At 33.4% G+C, this 23958-nt stretch overlaps 1 protein-coding gene across 2 annotated transcripts in view; it reads left to right on the top strand.

Annotated features, from left to right (window-relative positions):
* Positions 1–23958, top strand: part of LOC127700812 (Golgi-associated RAB2B interactor protein 3-like) — a 144713-nt gene that overhangs the window by 4454 nt on the left and 116301 nt on the right. The window contains exon 2 of one of the 2 annotated variants that reach the window (XM_052204489.1): positions 2579–2854. The exons of the other annotated variant lie outside the window; for it this stretch is intronic. Coding sequence (XP_052060449.1) covers positions 2584–2854 — 271 coding nt within the window. The 5' untranslated portion in view covers positions 2579–2583. The remainder of the gene's footprint in view (positions 1–2578; positions 2855–23958) is intronic. 2 annotated transcript variants of the gene reach the window in all.

Below are 23958 nucleotides of genomic sequence, written 5' to 3'. Positions count from 1 at the left end.
GAAGCGTACATTTCAAATATCAAATTGATGTCCCCAAAAAATGGGTTGGGTGGGGTCATTGAGTGCAAAAAATAAAATTTTCTTTTAAGGTAAGGTTGTTGTATATCAAATGAAAGGTCGTAACGTGAACATTTCAAATATCAGATTCCTGTCCTCAAAAAATGAGTTGGATGGGGTTATTAAGTGCTAAAATCAAACTTTCTAGAACATGGCGTTGTCGCATATCAAATGAAAGATCATCAAGTCTACATTACATATATCATACTTCCGATCTCGAAAATTAAGGCGGATGGGGTCATTAAGTGTAAAATGCAAAAAGTTTCAGAAGGTATGCTTGTCGTATATGAAATGAAAGGTCGTACAAAGTACATTACGAAAACATCACTTTAACAGGAAAGACCTTTCAATTGTTTTACAAACAATTGAGATACTAGTTTTTTCTTTTTTTTCTTCCAACATTTTTTTGACATGCCCTCTTCTCGTTTCTGTAGAAGTTATCAAGACCAAATATGGACCATCGATAGACCTCATCATGAAGTATTACCAGATGACCTTGTTAAGGATTTCATCATCCCCTTTAGAAGTTATCTCCCTTTTATTGGGTTTTTTCAACATGGCCCCCCGTCGTTGTTTTTAAAGATATCATGACCTTATTTGTACGATAGGTAGATCTCATCATGATGTATTACCATATGAGGCTGCGTAGAATTTCATGAACTCCTTTGAGAGTTGCATCCCCTTGAAGCAATTTCTTTTATTTGCATTTTTCTTAAAAAGTATTAGAGATAGAATCGAATTGAAAATGGTAGCATGTACAAGAACAGATGGCAATGTTAATAAACATAAACAATTATTTTGTTATCAACCCTTATAAGGAGTTATTTCTCTTGAAAAATTATACACATTTTTTGAAAAATTCTATTTCGAGAACCGGAAGTCGTAGAGACTTGGGACTTTTACCAATAATTTTTATTTCATGTGACCTTTAACTTGCACCCAAAGTCAAAGGTCACTGAGTGCAAAAAGAATTTACGCTGCAATTTCAAGCTTACATATTAAGAAAACGATAAGAGTTTGCTGCATACATACTGTGTATAAAATGTTCCTCTTGACGAGCTCTACATTTTATACATTAAGCTCAAAAATGTCCGATCGTCTGTTCAAAAGTTACGACGAGAAAATTCTTTAAAGTATAGTTTTTTGTGCATATCTTTTAAAAGGTAACAGATATCAACCTACTATAAACTGCAAAAATGATCAGTATTTTAAGACGTTCAGTTTGAGGTGAATGTCAGGTCATGATGAAATTTTACCTTGACCTTCAAAGTGTACTATGACCTTGACCTCGTAATATTTGAAAGGTCAATTGGTCCTGAGTTGAATGGTGGTAGTCCCATGTCTCTACGACTTCCGGTTCTCAAGTTTGGTATTGCATCATATATTTGATGATTCCTTGTGACGTTGATGAACTTTGCAATTGTCCCAAATTTTTATACAATGTTGCCCTTCAACTGCAGATCATTTATCATTTAACAGATTTGAGATATCTATTGTCGTTTTAGAGATAATGCAGTTTAAAATTTTGCGAGCGGAGGCATGTATTTCTGAATTAACAACAGGTAACCACCTGAAATTTTCAGAAAGTGAAGAGTTTAACATGGTTATATGTTTGACTAATTACCAAAAACATTCAACGAAAAAAAAACCCAAAAAATCAATTTGAAATTTTCATGTTTTGCATTGACTTTGTGAGTTTCATAAGTTCTATTTATACAATTGATATTGCATCATTTTTGGCACTTTGCCAAATGGGGTCATTTTATATATCAAATTGAAGGTCTTAATAAGCTCTACTCAAAAATGAAAATTCTAAACCCCTTTTTCATTCCAGTGGGAAGGGTAGGGTCATTTAGTGCAAAAAATTCAAACTTCTCAGATGGTTAGGTTGTCGCATATCAAATGAAAGTCCATGAAGCGTACATTTCAAATATCAAATTGACGTCCCCAAAAAATGAGTTGGGTGGGGTCATTGAGTGCAAAAAATAAAATTTTCTTTTAAGGTAAGGTTGTTGTATATCAAATGAAAGGTCGTAACGTGTACATTTCAAATATCAGATTCCCTTCCTCAAAAAATAAGTTGGATGGGGTTATTAAGTGCAGAAATCAAACTTTCTAGAACATGGCGTTGTCGCATATCAAATGAAAGATAATCAAGTCTAGATTACATATATCATACTTCCGATATCAAAAATGTAGGCGCATGGGGTCATTAAGTGTAAAAAGTGAAAATTTTTAGAAGGTATGCTTGTCGTATATCAAATGAAAGGTCTTAAAGAGTACATTACAAAAACATCACTTTTGCAGGAAAGACCTTTCAATTGTTTTTCAAACAATTGAGATACTAGTTGTTTTTCTTTTTGTTTTTTGGGGGTTTTTATTAAGAATATCATTATTTATTTTTATGACTGTAGATTATTTTCAAAATAAATTTAAATATTTTAGATGATTAATTCATTAAATATGCTAAAAACTCTTGTAAAAAGAATAAGGGCTATATTTTTTTTTTTATCTTTCATAGCTAAAATGGTCATTGCAACGACTGCTTGTGTTGTTACAATTACAACCGGAGGTGCAGCTTTGCCTATGATTGGTTCAATTGCTGCAACTGGTGTTGGCGGTGCTGCTGGAGTGGGTGCTGGCATTGCCTCAGCCGTTGCAGGTGCAGTTGGAGCAGCAGCTTCTGGTGGAGCGATTGCAGGAGCAACAGCAACAGGGACAGCAGCTGGGGCCGGAATTGGCGCTGCTGTTGGGGGGACCGCCGCTGCAGGAGTTGGAGGAAGTTCTGCTGGATTAGGTAATATTTAATATTCATAAAGCAAGATATACACTGGCGGGCAGATTTTTTTATCCATTATGAACTACCAAAAACTTTACCAAATGATGACATAACGTTGCTAATTAACTTTATCAGTTTAAAGAATAGTCATTCGCATTACTGCATTTCTGCACTACAGTGAATTTCAACACATTTTGTGAAATATTGATGTCTTTTATTTATACATTGAAACTGTTCAGAGTAACTACTCATATATTTCTTTATGTGTTTTCCCTTTGCTTAATTTTCATATTCCATATACTCCTTTTAATAGGTTGTACATTTCTCAGTTGGTTTCATATGCGCGTATATGTATGTATGTATGTGCTGTATTTAAATGTTGTTTGTGCTGTATATATACCCCTAAACCATATATATTCTTGTATGGGGGACAATAAAACAGATCAAATGAAATATAGGGGAAGTCCACGGGGGTAACCTCAAACCCCTCCTGTTTGAGAACTTGTAAACGATCGAGATCCCCACCCCTAAACCATATTTATTCTTGTATGGGACAATAAAACAAATCATTTGAAATATAGGGGAAGTCCACGGAGGTAACCTCCCCCCCCCCCCTTCTTTTCGAAAACTTGTAAACAGTCAAGAATCCCACCCATAAACCATATATATACTTGTATGGGACAATAAAACAAATCAAATGACATACAGGAGAAGTCAACGGGGGTAACCCCCACCCATTCCCCCCCTTCTTTTTGAAAACTTGTAAACGGTCAAAATCCTCACCCCGAAACCATATATATTCTTGTATGGGGGACAATAAAACAAATCAAATGAAATATAGGGGAAGTCCACGGGGGTAACCTCAAACCCCTCCTGTTTGAGAACTTGTAAACGGTCGAGATCCCCACCCTAAACCATATATATTCTTGTATGGGACAATAAAACAAATCAAATGAAATATAGGGGAAGTTCAAGGGGGTAACCCCCACCCCCTTCTTTTTTAAAACTTGTAAACGGTCAAGATCCCCACAACGAAACCATATATATTCAAGTATGGGACAATAAAACAAATCAAATGAAATTTAGGGGAAGTCCACTGGGGTAACCCCCATCCCCCTTCTTTTTGAAAACTTGTAAACGGTCAAGATCCCCACCCCTAAACCATATATATTCTTGTATGGGACAATAAAGCAAATCAAATGAAATTTACGCGAAATCCCCTGGGGTAACCCCCATCCCCCTTCTTTTTGAAAACTTGTAAACGGTCGAGATCCCCACCCCTAAACCATATATATTCCTGTTCGTCATTTCAAGAAGATTTGAATGACATACAGGGTCAATCCATATGCGTCACTTATGCATATCACAAACCAATTTGTACTGGACTTTGCCCAATGTCAGTCGACCATGGGAATGACGAATTATGGGAGCTTTGTTTGGGAGACTTCGTAACAGGATGCTGTTACAATTATTTCTTGTTACTGATAAGTTTTATAGATTTTGAAAACACATTGTATTAATGATAAATAAAATTTTGGATTTTTTTCTTCTTTTCTTTGGTAAATTGTTTGAAGAATTTTGTGGCAAGTTTGTTTGTTATTCTGTAAAAACTAACTTTCGGTATATATTTTTTTTTTATGAAGTGAACTCCTTTAAAAACTAAGCTTATATTGTCTATTAATAAACAGATATTTATAATTTTAATTTTGGGTCCAATTTTCAAGTTGGTCCAAATCTGGGTACAAAATAAAACTGTGTTTGATTTCAACATAAATTGAATATATATAGGGTTCTTCGAAATGCTTAATCTAAACCTGTATTTATTTTTATTATTAATAAGATAATACCACATTGAGGTCCAAAGGGTACTAAATTAAACTTTTGTTTAATTTCATCAAAAATTGAATTCTTTGGTTTTTTGATATGCTGATTCTAACAATGTTTGAGTGTTAGATTATATCTAAATTTAGAGATCTTAGTCATCACTGGTTGTTGTTATTATATCATTGATTATAATTTGAAAAATTGCATCATATCTTATTTTAGAGAACTATTTATCCAGTTTGAGTTATTTCCGTTTGCACAGAAAATATTATGGATAAAATTAAATTTTGGATATTGGACCATAATAGGTAAATGTCCATTTTCAAATATTTCAGTTCTTTGACCACATTCATTTTGTGTCACAACCTATGCTGTGTCAAATATTCCATCACAATCCAAATTCATAGCTGTTTTAAGCTTAAATGTAGTGTCCATACTTGCTCAAGAATTCAAGGTTCGACCTCTGCAGGAAAATCCGGTTTGCTGTCACTCTGACAGCCTCTTGTTTTTGTTTTTGTTTTTTTTTTGTTTCAGGACAATAAACTTGTGTATAAGTGCATGGATCTCTGTGAAATTGTACCACAAGGTTCCATTCTTCAAAAGGAATGTTGTGATTGATTTAAGGGGTTATGGCCCAAACCGTTTAGGAATTAGGGGTCAAAAAGGGTCATTAAAGTCTAGGACAATAACTTGAGCATAGGTCTACGGATCTATATTAAATTGTACCATAAGTTTCCAAAAAAAGAAGGTTGGGAACGATTTCGGGGGTTATGGCCCTAATCGTTTGGGAAAAGTGGGCCAAAAATAATACTTTTATAATACTTTGTATAAATTGGTGGTCTTTAATATGCTGAACCTAACTGTGATTTTGGATTTTGGATTTTGGACCCCGTTTTTTGAATTGGTCCACATTGAGGTCCAAAGTGTCCAAAATTTTATTTCAACAAAAATTGAATTCTTGGGGTTCTTTGATACACTGAATATGACCGAGTAATTTAGTTTTTTTTTTTATTTTGGGCCAGTATTTCAAATTGGTCAACATTAAGGTCCAAAGTGTCAAATTAAAATAAGTTTTATTTTAACAAAAAATGAATTCAAGGGATTTTTGATATGTCGAATCTTAACATGTATTTAGATTTTTCATTTAAGGCCCAGTTTTCAAGTTGGTCCAAATTGGGGTCCAAAATTAAACTTTGTTTAATTTCGTCAAAACAAATATATGGTGTTCTTTGATATGCTGAATCTAACTGTGTATTTAGATTTTTGGCTTTTTGGTACCATTATCAAATTGGTCCACATTGAGGTCAAAAGGGTCCAAAATCAAACTTTGTTTTATTTCATCAAAAATAGAATTCTTGGAGTTCTTTGATTTTGGATATTGGACAGGAAAAGGTAAAAGTCCAATTTCAAATTGTTCAGTTCTTAGACAACATTCATTCTGTGTCAGAAACCTTTGCTATGTCAAATATTTAATCAAAATTTAAATTCAGAGCTGTATTGCACAATTAAGAGAAATTGTTAGTAAATTCATAGTTAGAAATAGATATAGCATCATATTCTAATTGTAGAAATTCTGTATAAATATAGCTTGAAATTTATTGTTCACCATTTGATATTTTGAAAAATTATTAGAGGTAAGTTTTATAGATTTTTTAAACACATTGTAATTATGATGACGGATATTTTGGAAATTGTTTTTTTTTTTCATTTTTAGCACTTTTGCCATCACTTGGCGTCCGTCGTCGTCCGTCGTCCGTCCGGTATAAACTATTTCAAAGATCTTCTCCTCTGAAACTACTGAACCAATTTCTACCAAACTTAAGCTGAATGATTCTTAGGGTATCTAGTATAAACTTTGTGTTTTATTTTCTGTTTCGTCAAAAAACATGGTCGCCATGGATAAGAATAGAACATAGGGGTAAAATGCAGTTTTTGGTTTATGTCTCAAAAACTAAAGCATTTAGAGCATATCTGACATGGAGTAGAAGTGTTAATTAGGTCAAGAACTACATGCCTTGAAATTTTCAGACGAATCAGACAACCGATGTTTGGGTTATTGCCCCTAAAATGATAATTTTAATGAAATTTTGAAGTTTTTGATTATTATCTTGAATATTATCAAAGATAAAGATAAACTGTAAACTGTAAAAATGTTCAACAAAGTAAGATCTATAATTAAGTCAAATGTCCAAATTGTCAATTGACCCATTAAGGAGTTGTTGCCCTTTAAAGGCAATTTTACACAATTTGTTCATCATGATTGTTAACTTTAAAAAATCTTCTTCTCTGAAACTACTTTTATTAGTTTAATAATATTTTATTGCATTGATCAAGCAATAGGATTGGACACAAGTTATAACAACTTATATTAAGTCCTCTCCTTGCATATACAATACACATATATGATGACAGCAAACACATACATAATATAGCGACAGTTATATAGAATAAAAGAAGGAGTCACACATTAGCATGGCGACAAAAAAGCAAATAGGACAGAAAGAAAAAAAGAAAGCTGCTGACTTAGAACGTTAAAATCTTTTTGACTGTTTAATGAACTTTAGTTAGTTTCGTAATTATATGCATCTTTTCCAAACAATAGCGTTTCAATATCAATGTGTATGTTCATATTTATAAGTCTTAGATCATTAATCAGAGATATTCTCTGATTATAATATAATTGTCATTCTAGAAAGTAATGGATGGCATTTTCAACAAGAGAACCACAGGAGCATTTAGAATCATTCACTTCTTTTTTCTTATTTAAGTCTGCATTTAATGAACTGCACTGGTGCCTTAGTCTTGTATGCAGTATATTAAATTTTCTAGGCCCTTCGCCATAATATGTTGGAGGTCTAAATAGTTCACCCTTTATTTTTCGTTTAAATTGTGGGATAGTTGGTGCGTTTCTTATTGTTGGATTTAAATTATTCCATATTCTGACAGCAGATGTTACGAATGACTTTTCAGTTGCTCGTATTCTACATCTAGGGGTATATAATTATCATTATTTCTTAGGTTGTATCCACTGACATCAGATGTAACTGGAGGTAGACAGTCGATTAAATATTGGGGACAAAATTTATTATGCATTTGATAGAAAATTGTTAATTTTCGTTGTTTACGTATCTCTGCTAAAGTTTCCCAGCCCGTTTCAAAATATAAGGATTCTAAACTTGAAAATTTTGTAAACCCTGTTACTATCCTTGCAGCTTCCAATTGTATTTTTTCTAGTTTATTAGATTCATATTCAAAACATCCATCCCATACTTCGCATCCATATTCCAATAGTGGTCTTATAAAAGTGACATAGATATTGGATAAACTTTTTTTGGAAAGTGTACTTTTCATCAATTGTAAATTCGTCTTTATGGTATCTATTATAAAGTTTGTGTTTTATATTTTGTTTCATAAAAACAAGGCCTCCATGGCTAAAAATAGAACATAGGAGTAAAATGTGGTTTTTGGCTTATATCTCTAAAACCAAGGTATTTGAGCAAATCTGACAATTAGTTAAAGTGTTCATTAGGACAAGATCTACCTGCCCTGAAATTTCAGCCAAATTGGATAACTGATTTTTAGGTTATTGCCCCTGAATTGATAATTTGAAGGAAATTTTGCAGTTTTAGTTATTATCTCGAATATTATTATAGATAAAGATGAACTGTAAACAGTAAAAATGTTCAGTAAAGTAAGATCTACAAATAAGTCAAATGATCAAAATTGTCAATTGACCCCTTAAGGAGTTTTTGCCTTTTAAAGGTAACTTTACATAATTTGTTATAAACCTATCATCAATAAATTGTGTACTTCTAGCTAATGTGGAATAAATAAACACACTGATACATTCAGGAAGTCTATTTAAAAACAAAATAAATGTTTGTTCTTATGTTGTGCTGTAAAAGCACACTCCCATGTTAAAGACAGGGTTTGGATATAGTACATAAATTTTATCCCATCCTTGCACAGCACAAAGTCCAATAATTTTAGTGGTTGTCATTTGTTGCTGTGTTTCATATTTGCTTTTCGTTTATTGTTTTTAGCTCACTTTTCAATATTCTCAGAACGCTTGATACTATCCACACTGGTTTGTGTCCACACTTATTAATTTTACATTAAAAACTTAAAAGCAAAAGAAAAACTTCGATGAAAACTTTAAATAAAAAACTACAGGTGAGCGATTCAGGCTCTTGGGAGCCTCCTTGTTTTTTTTCGTATTAGGTTTGTTTGTTATTCTGTATGAATTTATTTTCAGAATGCTATATGTATATATTATTTTTTTATGAAGCGAATCTCTTTAAAAACTTAGCTGATATTGTCCATTAATAAATAAATAAATTGAATTCTTGGTGTACTTGGATATTATGGTCCATTAATAAATGAATAAATTAAAATACGTGTTGTACTTGGATATGCTGAAACTGACCATGTATTTAGATTTTGGATATTGGACCATAATAGGTAAAATCTAATTTCAAATTTTCTAGTTTTTTTACCACATTAATTCTGTAACAGAAACCTATGCTGTGTAAAATATTTAATCACAGTCCAAATTCAGAGATGTATCAAGCTTGAATGTAGTGTGCATATTTGCCCCAAATGTTCACGTTTTGATACCTGCGGTCGTATCTAGCTGCGTCCCGCTCCCAATTTTATTGATCATAATTTTCTTTCATGTTTTCTCACATTGTGATATTATTTTAGCTGCCTTTGTGACTGGAACTGGAGGTATTGGATTATTGGTCGTAGGAACGAGTACGAATCAAGAGGATGGACATATAACATACGATTGCTGGAAACCAGTAGTACATGACGTATCCGAGGTACCATCCAATGGGATGTATCTCAAGGACCTTCTCAGTCATGCAAACATACAAAAAGTAACAATGGCCACAGACTGTTATACAAGTTTACCGAACATTGTGATTGAAAATATATGGAAAGAAGAATTCCAGGTTGAGTACATGATGTTAAACACGACGGGGGCGATAGTGTGCCATGCAAAACAAATGTAAAATGTCCGTTTAAAAGAACTGATCAAAGACTTAGGCATGGACATATTTCAGTAGTCCATTTACAGTGTCTAATTTTGTAGTATAATAATTTATTTTTTATTACACAAGTTGGCATTTAAAAAAAACATGATTTATAATAATCTATTTGCCAATAACCGATTTGATTCTGTTATTACACACTTTTAACACAAGTTGTTTGTCTGTAGACCAGTTTCAAACCTGAAAAAATATGCGCATGCAAGTTTGTTCTTAAAGTCTGTTATTTTATACATATAGTTGTTTAAAACCAATTTTCAATGACAAAGTAACTATTGAATTCAAAAGTTTTTAGCTTAACAAAAAATTAAATGTAGTTAAAAGATTTGAAAAACTTGAAAAACATAAAAGATTATACACATCACGCACAGATAAATTTACTCTTTTCGCTTGCTCTTGATTGTCAACTAAAATGTATGCCCCTCCTAATAGAAGCAACTCATAAAAATAGATCTGAAATTACGGAGTTGGCAAAAAGACTATTGACTATTGCACATAAACAAATAAAAATATTAAATTTCAATATTATTTCTGTATATCCCTTCCTAGTTAGTGAAGAGAGATACCAGTCTTATTATTATGTATCTATAATTTAATAAGTATCGAATCGTCTAACGACGATGCCGCACAAAGAGAAAAAATGTGAGTATTAAAAAATAGCCAAATAATACCAAAGGAATAACTCATCAGTCGAAAACGAACGCCATATTCCGTATGTGCCTGTCCCATGTCAGGAGTCTGTAATTCGGAATTGTCCTTTGTGGCTGTATATCATATTTGTTTTTCGTTCCTTGTTTTGTATATAAATCGGGCCGTTCGTTTCTCGTATGAATTGTTTTCCATTTGTCATTTCGAGACCTTTTATAGCTGACTATGCGATATGAAGGCCGTACAGTGACCTATCTATGTCATTTGGTCTCTGGTTGAGAGTTGACTCATTGGCAATCAAACCACATCTTCTAATTTTTATATTGACAAAGCCATGGCAAAATAACGAAAAGCGACCAAAAGATAAACATCAGTATGCTAAACACAACATAGAAAACTAAAGAGTGAGTAACACGAGCCCCAAAAGCCCAGATCCTGCTCCACATGTGACACCCGTCGTGTTGCTCATGTAAGTACAAACCCGGTTACAAGTCTTATTCGGTAGGTCACATTCGCGGAAAAGATAACGGGATTGGGGCTACGCCAATTGTAACGTATCCGATTTTAAGATTTGTGCAAAGATACTGATCAAAGTTCAAAATATACGAACAACATGACATGCATCAGTATTTTTGCACAAATCTTATAACTTTTAAATTTTGTTCTGTTTGTACGGCATTGTCGTAAGATCCGATACTAATTAAATGTGTTGGTTGGTTGTTTTCTACAGACTCCTAAATATACATTAATATTTGTATTAAAATTAAGTGTCATTTATCTAGTAGATATTACTTGTATGCATTGTTTCAGAGGTGATGTGACTTTTGTTAATAGCAATGAAAGGTAAAGCAAATAAAAGCAATATGAATTAACCTACGTCTTAATCTTTAAAAATAAAAGAGCCTTGTTCCGGACTTAAAAACAATGAAAAGAAATCTTTTCATCAAAAAGAGCAATTTCGTACAGTGATTTGTCAATGCTTAAAAGATTTAAAAGGAGTAAGTTCGGTAAGGGCTATATTTGAAACCGAAAATTAAGTGTATTGTTTCAAGATAAAAAATGTATCAATTTGCTGAATAGATACGGAAGAAAGTGAACGAGAACTAGTTTTGTCAAGCTTTTCTTTTAAAGCGTTAACGTTTACAACACAAATAGGCCAAAATTAGAGATTTTGGTTAAATTTGATCAAATTGTCAGGATTTCGACCAAATTTAGGCCTGGGAAACATAGAGTGCAGGCCTCAGCAAACTAAATATTATTCCAGTAAGATCTGTAAAATGTTATAACAAGCATTATGTTAAAAAATGGTGTTTTTCGACACCATAACGCTAGAGATATGTCTCCAGTCCAAAAAATCAATGGAAATTTACCTGTTTTCATTAAATTTTCGTGGAAAATCAAAATGTGTACTATTTAGATGCATGATGTTTTTAATTAGTTGTTATTGGCTTTGAACTAGCTGTCAGTAGCTGCGAGCACTCTCAGATCTGTACTTAGTGTCTCTTTTGTTGTGGGGATGTATAAATAACCTGCCGCGTCCGGTTTGTGTTTTTGTTATATAGATATAAGAATATGTGGTATGAGTGCCAATGAGACAACTCTCCATCCAAGTCAAAATTTATAAAAGTAAACCATTATAGGTCACAGTACGGTCTTCAACACGGAGCCTTGGCTCACACCGAACAGTAAGCTATCAAGGGCCCCAAAAATTACTAGTGTAAAACCATTCAAACGGGAAAACCAACGGTCTAATCTATATAAAAAACGAAAAACGAGAAACACTTATGAACCACATCAACAGACGACAACTACTGAACATCAGATTCCTGACTTAGGACAGGTGCAAACAAATGCAGCGGGTTTAAACGTTTTAATGGTACCAAACCTTCACCCTTTTTCTGAAACAATAGTGTAACATCACAACATAGAAAGACACACTATAAAATATCAACTGAAATAGCTTAACTCAATCAAAGGACATATTAACACCATTGAACATACATTGAACAAATAAATTTGACCTATGATACAATGTAAATATATGTCTTTCTGCTTTGTATCGATCTGATGAGTTAAGTCATTTTCAACTGTTTTTTTATAGTGTGTTCTTCTGTTGTACTGTTAAACCACTGTCCCAGGTTATGGGAGGGTTAGCGCCTTCAAACCTGTTTAACCCCGCCAAATTCTGTGTGTGCCTATCCCAAGTCAGGGGCCTATAATTCAATGGTTGTCGTTTGTTGCTGTATATCATATTTGTTTTTCGTTCCTTTTTTTGTACATAAATCAGGCCGTTAGTTTTCTCGTTTGAATTCTTTTACATCTATCATTTCGGGGCCTTTTAAAGCTGACTATGCGGTACGGGTTTTGCTCATTGTTGAAGACCGTACGGTGACATATACTAGTAGTTGTTAACTTCTATGTCTATTGGTCTCTTGTGGAGATTTGTCTCTTTGGCAATCATACCACATCTTCTTATTTTTATATTTGCCATGAAAAGAACGCTAAATTTTCAACAAAAAGAACAATTTCCTATTAAGTAATTTTTTTTGGGCTATGATTCATTGTGATATTGATTGATAAATCCTGATTTTAAATTTATCTAGGATTGGGGGCCATATTAAGGCCTTTACGAACCTACTCCTCTGAAAGATCAGGATGTTCCCTCCGACGCCGCAGACGCTTTTTCTTTAGATTTTCGTCGGTTTTGACTATCAAATGTTATTTGAATACTATGTACATAACGAGATTAAAAACTGTCCGGTAAATCTTTTTGACAGAATTTAAATCTAGTATAACCGTAAGCGGAATTGTATTGACACTGAAAGATCAGGAATTTCTCACTGTCATTGAAGCGGTTTCCAGTAGTCTTTTGCAATACATTTTGAATATCAAACTGCACTTAAAGTCATCCGTACTTATCGAAACTTCTCCTGAATAGCCTCTGTATCTACAATTAACAATGCATGGGCTGGTTATAATATATCTAAGGAAGCCGGTTAATGTCATGGTGGATTTTTATTTTTAAGTCGTTATACCGACTTAGCTTACTCGTTTTAACGACTTAGCTAACTTTTTATAACGACTTAGCTTATCTAACTCGTTATAACAACTTACCTAACTCGTTATAACGACTTAGCTTACTCGTTTAAACAACTTATCTAACTCGTTATAACGACTTAGCTTATCTAACTCGTTATAACAACTTAGCTAACTTGTTATAACGTTAATATTTACACCATTTCAGTTAACTTGCTTTAGTTATGCCATATTAGAAATACAGTTTTTAAATTTATACTTTTTAGATAAATATAAAAATAAAATGCCTTGATTAAGTTGGATTTATCTATCATAAGTTAATAAATGAACTTAATTAAAACAATTTGAAACAGTATAATTGATGAAAACTCCTTAATTAAGTTTCCTTAACATTATAGTGTTTTATTTAAGGCAACTTAGTAAATTTAAAAAATAAAGATATTTAAATTCACATCCATAAAATTAGTATGAAATAAGATTGGCATAAATAAATGAGTTAAATCTCTTATAAGTTAGTAAATTATCTAAATTAAAACAATTTAATGCAATATAGTGCGTGATATTGTATTAATTTAGTTTTATTAAGCATTACTAACTAACTAACATAAGGCCCCTATACGCTTCCGTATTCATAAGTTAGAAAATGAACTTAATTAAAACAATTTAAAACAGTATAATTGATGAAAACTCCTTAACATTAAATTGTTTTATTTAATGCAACTTAATAAATTCTAAAAATGAAAATATTTAAATTTACATCCATAAAATAAGAAAGAAATAATATTGACCTGATGTTCAGTGGTTGTCGTTTGTTGATGTGGTTCATAAGTGTTTCTTGTTTCTCGTTTTTATATAGATTAGACCGTTGGTTCCTGTTTGAATTGTTTTACACTAGTCATTTTTGGGGCCCTTCATAGCTTGCTGTTCGGTGTGAGCCAACCCTCCGTGTTGAAGGCCGTACTTTGACCTATAATGGTTTACTTTTACAAATAGTGACTTGGATGGAGAGTTGTCTCATTGGCACTCATACCACATCTTCTTATATCTATAAATTAGTTAAATCTCTAAGTCTTATAAGTTAGTAATTATCTAAATTAAAACAATTTAATGCAATATAGTGCATGATATTGTATTAATTAAGTTTTCTTAAGCATTGCTAACTAACTAATATTAGACCCCTATACGCTTCCGTACATACAAGCACAAGCAAATGGTGTTACCGGAAGTTTTGTTTTAACGAATTAGCTAAGTCGTTTTAACGAGTTAGTTAAGTCGTTATAACGAGTTAAAAATAAAACTCCACCCTGACACCAACCGGCTTCCGCATATATCAGCATTTCTTCGGGGTTAAACATGTTTGTGAGTGATCAACCCTCCCCTTATCTGGGACAGTGGTGTTACAGCACAACATAAGAACAAACTGTAAAAATCAGTTATAAATGGATAAACTCAATAAATCGGTACGAAGCACAAATGAATAAAATAACATAAAACAATAGACACAGATCACCGATATAAGAGTACTCGCAGTTACTTGAAACTAATTCAAAGCCAACTACAACTAACACAAAATCATGTTTTCCAAGACTAAATTATCAATCAGTACACCGCCAACGGATTTAGTGTAAGGACGTCATAAACAGTCTGAGAATCACATGACCTTGTGCAATGCCAAATATAAGTATAAATAATATAGACATGATGTAGGACCATGAGTACTCTTAACTGTACATATATAGCAATATGTATTAAGTGATGTTTTAATTTATCAAAAACAAAATTAATGTAAGTAAAAATAAAAACAAAATTTAAAGATTTCACTACTGTATTAAATTGATAGCCTTTAAGAATAAGCTTATTCAAAGGATCAATGAGTTTACATGGATCGTATCTAAATCTGATAAGACTGTGTGGAATTGTAGTGTAGAGAGTCAACAAGTCGTTACTGTCAACCGAATTGAAAAGACCACCAAAAACACATAATTTATCTAAAACATCCAAAGATTTTTTTGGTTGTTTTTAATACTCTTTAAATAATTAATTCCTTTATTTCTATATGCTTTATCATAAAAGTTAGTGATAAGTTCCTTTGTAGTAGTAAGGGAACCAGTTAAAATCACTGAAAGATAAGCAGCTGTAGAACACTCCGACATGAAACGATATTTGACAGTGTTTTTTGTGTAGTTAAGGTAGCAAATTCTTGTATGGACATTCAAATGGTCAGAGGAGACCTAAAGCTGAGATGTGGTAATGGTATGATTGTTTACTACTAGCATTTGACTCCGCGTGGAACGCACAGACCTGAAAGTAAAATAATTTGTTATTTGCAATTTCATTCTTAAGAACTTCCGTGTAGTATTTACGTAGTACCACTACCACTTTGTTGGCTACCTAGTCGACCAGTACGAACACACATTGCAGTTTGGGTTATTATTGATGCATTTCTGCCTTTCATGGGTGTAAACTATATTTTTAAATCAAATAACCCATCAAAGTTTTCTTGTTAACTCGGGTGAGCCCTCTGTAATGGCTCCTACCACTATCCTGTAGTTTTTTATTACAAGATCTTACAATACTACAAGCCATTTATTCCAAACCTGACTCAGGTGTAACAAGTGTGTAACATGGTTAAAGAAATACCTTATGATTTCAAGATTTCAAGACGTGTGCATTTGTATTCAATTTGAAATACTTTTGGTATAATGCGTCTCTTTACCAACGAACATAACAGATATCCTAAACCGTACAACAGAACTCCTAAAATGATGTTCATTTTGCCTTTTTTAAAGTGTGTCATCTGGTATGTTGTGTAAAAAAATACATTTTAACACACTGTTGTAATTATATGTCCTTAAATGAACCAAAAGAACTTCTTCAAGAAACCGCTATTCGAGGTTTCATTTTTATTGATCCTAAATAAGGGCAAAGCTTCAAAAAGACCAAAAGAGGTTATGATATAACCGTACTGATAAAGACTAACAATACACCAGTTGATAGATATTTAGATTATTTTAAAAATATTCTCTGTGACCAATTCAGATTTTTCTCAAATCAATATATAAATGAAATGTATACACCTGAACTCATTGTAGCTCACCGGGGCCCGAAGGGCTCCATGTGAGCCTATGCCATTAATTGGCGTCCGTCGTCATCCGTCTGTCGTCGTCGTCGTCTGTCGTCATAAACTATTTCAAAAATCTTCTCCTCTAAAACTACTGGGCCAAATACCTTCAAACTTTAACTAAATGTTCCTTAGGGTATTTAGTTTACAAATTGTATCCGAAGTTTTGATCCATTGAAAACATGGCCGCCATGGCTAAAAATATAAGGGGTCAAATGCAGTTTTTGGCTTATATCTCAAAAACTAAAGCTTTTAGAGAGAATCTGACATGGGGTAAACTTGTTCAATTGGTCAAGATCTATCAGCCCTGAAATTTTCAGACCAATAGAACAACCCATTGTTGGGTTGCTGCCACTAAATTGGTAGTTTTAAGGAAATTTTGCAGTTTTTTGTTATTATCTTGAATATTATTATAGATATATATAAACTGTAAACAGCAATAATGTTCAGGAAAGTAAGATCTACAAAAAAGTTGAATATGACCAAATTGTCAATTGACCCCCTAAGGAGTGATTGCCCTTTAAAGAAAATTTTACACAATTTGTTCATCAAGTTTGCTAACATTTAAAAAATCTTCTCCTCTGAAACTACTGGGCCAAATACCTTAAAACTTTAACTATTAGTTTTAGTGTATGGATCTCTATGAAATTTAACCAAAAGGTTCAATACCACAAAAAGAAAGGTTAGGATTGTTTTTGGGGGTGATATTCCCAACCGTATAGGAATTAGGAGCCAAAAAGGGGCCAAAACAAGCATTTTTCTAGTTTCAGGACAATAACTTGTGTATGAGTATTTTGATTGCTCTGAAATTGTACCACAAGGTTCAATACCACGAGTAGAAGGTTAGGATTCATTTTGGGGGTAATTGCCCAAACCGTTCACGAATTAGGGGCCAAAAAGGGTGTAAAACAAGCATTTTTCAGTTTTCAGACAATAACTTGTGTTAAAGTGTATGGATGTCTCTTAATTTGTACCACATTTTACAAAAAGAAAATTTCTTCAAAATTAATTTTTTTGGAAAGGGGAGGGGTATTTTTTTTTGGGGGGGGGGGGGGGGGGGGCTGGGAGTGCAATTTTTTTCCTCAAAAAGAAAATTCTCTTCAAATATATTTTTTGGAGGGGGTAAAAAAAAAAATCTTTTGGGGGACGGTCAATTTTTTTTCCCTCAAGATTTAAGATTGCGGGTTACAATTTATTTTGCTAATTCTTTGTATATAGTCTGAAAACAGATTTACTAAGTATTGCGCAACAGCACAGTGTATTGCACAACAGCAAGAAATCTTCAATTGAATATAAATTCAAATCATACAACCAATTTCAAGTTCTTTGACTACATTTATTCTGTGTCAGAAACCTATAATGTGTCAAATATTTAATTACAATCCAAATTCAGACCTGTATCAAGCTTGAATATTGTGTCCATTTTTGTCCCAACTGTTCAGGGTTGATCCTCTGCGGTCGTATCCAGCTGAGCTCGGCGAAGCAGTTTATTCAAGCTGTCATAAATATTTTTATTTTAGATCATAATCGGAAGTTGAACAGTAATAGAAGAATTTTTATAAAATATTCATTTATAATTTTTTTCAGAATTTATTTATCATTTTACATTTATTATTAAAAAGTATAGTATGAAATGTATGTAATACATAGTATACAGGTCTCGTGGGCGTATTGCAATTGCGCCAATTTTTACAAAATCCAATCTTTCATTTCCGCCACAAGGTTGTACTTCATTTGCGCCAAAAAATAAAAACTACATTTGCGCCTTTTTACAGGTAACATATAACAGAAAAGTTTAAATGTTCATTCTATATTGTGGATAAGGACTTTTTACAGTATTCCCCCTGGGTAATCAATTGAGTTCATACTCATTTTTAATACAAAACTGAGAGTCACTTAGGTTTAAAGTTATATAGACTAAGTGTTCATATGTTTGAGGCAAACAAAATGTTTTAAATTATTTTTGGCGCAAATGAAATATGGTTTGTGGCGCAAATGAAAGATCTTTTTGGCGCAAATGAAATTCCAACTGGCATCGTGAAAAGCAAAGCAACGGGTCCCACTTTAACTTCCTAAAAACAACTATTTAATTGCTATATAAACACCAAGCTCATCTATTGTTTATTGTTTAAACGTTGTGTTTTGTTGGATAAAAGTGAGTTGGATTTTTCAAATGTAGGAGAACCGTGAATAGGACTAATGTATTAACAGTATAATGGTCCCAGTTCTCTTGGAGTATTATTATCTTCGACATCTGATTGAAGTGTCCCACTACGTAGTTTTGTAAGTAAGCGAACATCACAACAGAAATTAAAATAGTTTTCAAGACAAAAATCTTACTTGATTCTTTTATACTAACAAAGTTTTTCACAATCATATAACGATGCTGACCACTCTTGTAAAACATGACCAGTAATACGTTTTTTTAACACTACCAAAAACTACATTAGTTACATCCTGTGAGATTTTTTTGAAATATTTGTATATGTTACATTTTTTTCTAAATCTCGGCATTTTCCAAAAGGCCTGTAAGATTCAGTCGTTTTATATATTGATTATTTTGTTCAAGCATTTTACAAAATGACTGGAAAATTGAAAGGCATTTTACAAAATGACTGAACTTATCATAAAGAATGAATTGTTCACAAATACTGAGCAAGTAAAAGTTTTGAACAACGAAGCAGTATTTCTATGGTAATTTCTGAACTCAATGAATACGTTTGAAGATTTTTAACAATCAAGAATTAACTCCATTGAATCCATAATTATTTATTATTTCATACGTTTGGATGGCAGGATCTTCTAAACATTTGTCTTGATTTTTCTGAGCAAAGACATCATTTGGCATTAAATCTGGTCCTAACAAAACAACCACATTTGATGAAACTCGCAGATTCATATTGTGAAAACATAGGGTTTCACAAAAAGTACACAAATGAATATCTTCTTTTTCATGGGTTCCCAAAAGATTAAAAGTTACATTAGAATCGTTTAGCTTATCAAAGGATTCAAGAAGCTGAAGCAGATTTTCATCAGAATTATAAAGACCCAACAATTCCATCGGGGCAGTGAAGCTGACGATAATCAAAACACGGTCTTGTACATTTGCGCGCACTACTTTGGGGATCAACATGTTTTACGTTTGCTCGCAGCTTTTTCTTACATTTGTGCGCATGCATTTTACAGGTAATACAGGTAAATAAAAAGATAATTCATTCTGAATATGTCGAAAGTTATCAATTGTGAACTAAACTACGAGGTCTTGATACAACAGTTCTGTTGTACATATAGAAGTGAGAAAGAAAAGACAGGGTATCTGATGGAACATTTCCTCGATGGTGAGTAGGGGTCTTAGACTAACGGCAGAGGTACTTGTAAATAGTTAAATAAATTGATAAATAAGTATAATTTACATGTGTTTGCCTAAATTTACCTGGGTACCTGTAAAATGAATGCGCGAAATTGTAATTAAAACGTAATAATTTTTACGCGCAAATTATAATGAACCGCTTGTAAGGCGATCTCTTTATGCCTGTTTTGTTCAAAATATTATCCTTCATAAGGGCTGATTGACTAAACAGAGAAATACGGGCTCTAGCATCAGTCAGTTATACCCATGTTTTGTTTTGTTTTTGTTTGTTTTTTTAATTTGTGTGAACGTTTCATGGTGTTCCGGGGGTTGGAACCGCCCCTTTTCAAAATGGCTGGATCCGCGACCGCTGGGGTCCTGGCTGACTAATTGCAAACGCTGACAATACACCTATCGACGAAGTTTAAAATTGGACGCCAGGCTTATCAAAACGCCTTTCGGAAGTCCACGAATGTGCAATATAATTTCAGATTTTGTTGAAAAACTGTATTTTAACATGCCATATGATACCGCGAAGAACAAATATATGGTGGCCAAAACCCAAACTGGGTGTCTATTAATTTGTTATTTTCTTCACACAAAATTAATAAACCATCGATAAGTATATATATAAATAAGAAGATGTGGTATGAGTGTCAATGAGACAACTCTCCATCCAAGTCACAATGTATAAAGAGTAAAACAATTATAGGTCAAAGTACGGCCTTCAACACGGAGCCTTGCTCACACCAAAAAACAAGCTTAATAAAGGACCCCAAAATGACTGGTGTAGAACAATTCAAACAGGAAAACCAACGGTCTCATCTATATAAAAAACGAGAAACGAGAAACACTTATGAAACACACCAACAAACGGCGACAACCACTGAACAACAGGCTCCTGACATAGGACAGGTGCATACAATTCTACCAAAATAGGTAGTAGAATTAAGATTCTAATGCAATTATTTTGTATCAATGGTTCTGATTGGATAACAACAAGCGTTAAATTCTCTATCTCCCTGTCTGTAACTAAGGAAGCCGACATTTTGAATACCGGAATGTATTGACATGTTATTTCTCCAATAATAAGCAAAATAACTCACATTTTGCACCAAAAAATCTTCTTTTTATCAAATTTTATTACATTCTAAAGCGGACAAGAAGTCAGAAAACGCCGGGTGTTTACGTTTGATGCCGGAAGCATACCTATGACGTCACCCAGTTTATGCGCTAAAGAAGATAACATCATTTCGCTGAATTTAACAAGAATTTTTTTAATTTTGCATTAGAATAGAAATAACTGTATTGTATTTGAAGCTTTGCTTTTTATCTCTAAAATGCAACGGGTTTAAACGGGCGCCAACCTTCAACCTAACATGAAACAGTAGAGTAACATTACAACATAATAAGACATACTATAAAATATCAATTGAAATGACTTAACTTGATCAAAAGACATATAAACAAGTAAACATACACTGAACGAATAAGTTTGATCTATGACACAATATAGATACAATATTAATAAAAAAAAAAAAGATGATATGACTATCATGTTAAAAGAATCTTTAGTTTCAATATTTAGGAGTTCTTGCTTTTGTTACTTGTTTGAAAAGGGTTGTAAATCTGCCATATTTTAGATACGTGACAAAAATCCAATATCAAGTTTAGATCAAAATAAATCGCATGTTCAAATGCTATTGACTGCAGTAAGTGTTGAGATTGATGTCTTCACACACAAATATGTATGAACTGCAACCTACATTATACAATCATATACATATCATACGTTGTACTATAATTATTATTATCTAGTAACTAAAGTAACATTCGGTGACATAGGAGGAAGAGACCAATGTGCCAATCAAAAACTAAAAGTCAAAGAAAGACATCAGCGCAAAATTGAAAAAAATTCTGTACAGAAAATGGGGATGAACTCAGGTGCTCTGTATGATAAACAGTTCTTGCTCCACTAATGCCACCAGTGGTATCGCTCTGTATGGTAAACAGTTCTTGCTCTACTCATGACACCAGTGGTATCGCTCTGTATGGTAAACAGTTCTTGCTCTACTAATGCCACCAGTGGTATCGCTCTGTATGGTTAACAGTTCTTGATCTACTAATGACACCAGTGGTATCGCTCTGTATGGTAAACAGTTCTTGCTCCACTAATGCCACCAGTGCTCTGTATGGTAAACAGTTCTTGCTCCACCAATGCCACCAGTGCTCTGTATGGTAAACAGTTCTTGCTCCACTAATGACCCCAGTGGTATCGCTCTGTATGGTAAACAGTTCTTGCTCTACTAATGACACCAGTGGTATCGCTCTGTATGGTAAACAGTTCTTGCTCCACTAATGACACCAGTGGTTTCTCTCTGTATGGTAAACAGTCCCTGTTCTACTTATGACACCAGTGGTATCGCTTTGTATGGTAAACAGTTCTTGCTCCACTAATGCCACCAGTGGTATCGCTTTGTATGGTGAACAGTTCTTGTTCCACTTATGACACCTGTGGTATCGCTCTGTATGATAAACAGTTATTGTTCTACTAATGACATCAGTGGTATCGCTCTGTATGGTAAACAGTTCTTGATCCACTAATGACACCTGTGGTATCGCTCTGTATGGTAAACAGTTATTGTTCTACTAATAACACAAGTGGTATCACTCTGTATGGTAAACAGTTGTTGCTCTACTAATGCCACCAGTGGTATCGCTCTGTATGGTAAACAGTTCTTGCTCTACTTATGACACCAGTGGTATCGATGTGTATGGTAAACAGTTCTTACTCTATTTATGACACCAGTGCTCTGTTTGGTAAACAGTTCTTGCTCTACTAATGACACCTGTGATATCGCTCTGTATGGTAAACAGTTATTGTTCTACTAATGACACAAATGGTATCACTCTGTATGGTAAACAGTTGTTGATCTACTAATGCCACCAGTAGTATCGCTCTGTATGGTAAACAGTTCTTACTCTACTTATGACACCAGTGGTATCGCTGTGTATGGTAAACAGTTCTTACTCTACTAATGCCACCAGTGCTCTGTATGGTAAAAAACAGTTCTGGCTCTACTAATGACACCTGTGATATCGCTCTGTATGGTAAACAGTTCTTGTTCTACTTATGACACCAGTGGTATCGCTCTGTATGGTAAAAAGTTCTTACTTTACTAATGACACCAGTGCTCTGTATGGTAAACAGTTCTTGTTCTACTAATGACACCTGTGGTATCACTCTGTATGGTAAACAGTTCTTATTCCAATAATGTCACCAGTGGTATCGCTCTGTATGGTAAACAGTTCTTGCTCCACTTATGCCACCAGAGGTATCGCTTTGTATGGTAAACAGTTGTGGCTCCACTAATGACACCAGTGGTATCGCTCTGTATGGTGAACAGTCCTTGCTCTTCTAATGACACCAGTGCTCTGTATGGTAAAAAGTTCTTGTTCCACTAATGACACCAGGGGTTTCGCTTTGTGTGGTAAACAGTTCTTGCTCAACTAATGACACCAGTGGTATCGCTTTGTATGGTAAACAGTTCTTGCTCTAATAATGACATCAGTGGTATCGCTATAAACAAGTATAATTCTAGTGATAAGTCTACTAAAATATCATAAACTAGAATAGATGGCGGGAATGTAATCACGACAAATGGAACATATCCTTAGTCATCTGTGACATTTTCAATAACCGTATCACCTGATTATGATGACTGCGGTTAAATATTTTAAGAGATGACTTCAACTTTATCATTGAAATCCAGTTTTCGATATCTTCCTCGAAGAAGCCACACTCTCAAGGAAAACGAATGAACCCCCTTCTGAAAAATTGACATCTTTTGTTTTTATATATACTTTATATGGAATGTACATACCAAACTATCTCTTTTTTTATTCATTACAAATCAAAATAATAATAGTTTTCGTTTTTAATTCTTAGCCGAATTTCCAAAAGAAAATATTGGTTATTAATTTGGTAATGTACGGCGGGCGGGCGGCTGTCAAACAGTGTCCATGCTGTCAATTTTGTAAATTTATGATTTTTTTCTCTGTTTTAAGAACAAAATGCATAATCTTTCAACTT

The sequence above is a fragment of the Mytilus californianus genome, unplaced genomic scaffold (genome assembly GCF_021869535.1).
Source record: "Mytilus californianus isolate M0D057914Y unplaced genomic scaffold, xbMytCali1.0.p SCAF_5, whole genome shotgun sequence".
NCBI lineage: Eukaryota > Metazoa > Mollusca > Bivalvia > Mytilida > Mytilidae > Mytilus > Mytilus californianus.
The sequence above is the reverse complement of the archived record's forward strand: the minus strand, read 5'-3'. Positions and strand labels throughout refer to the sequence as shown.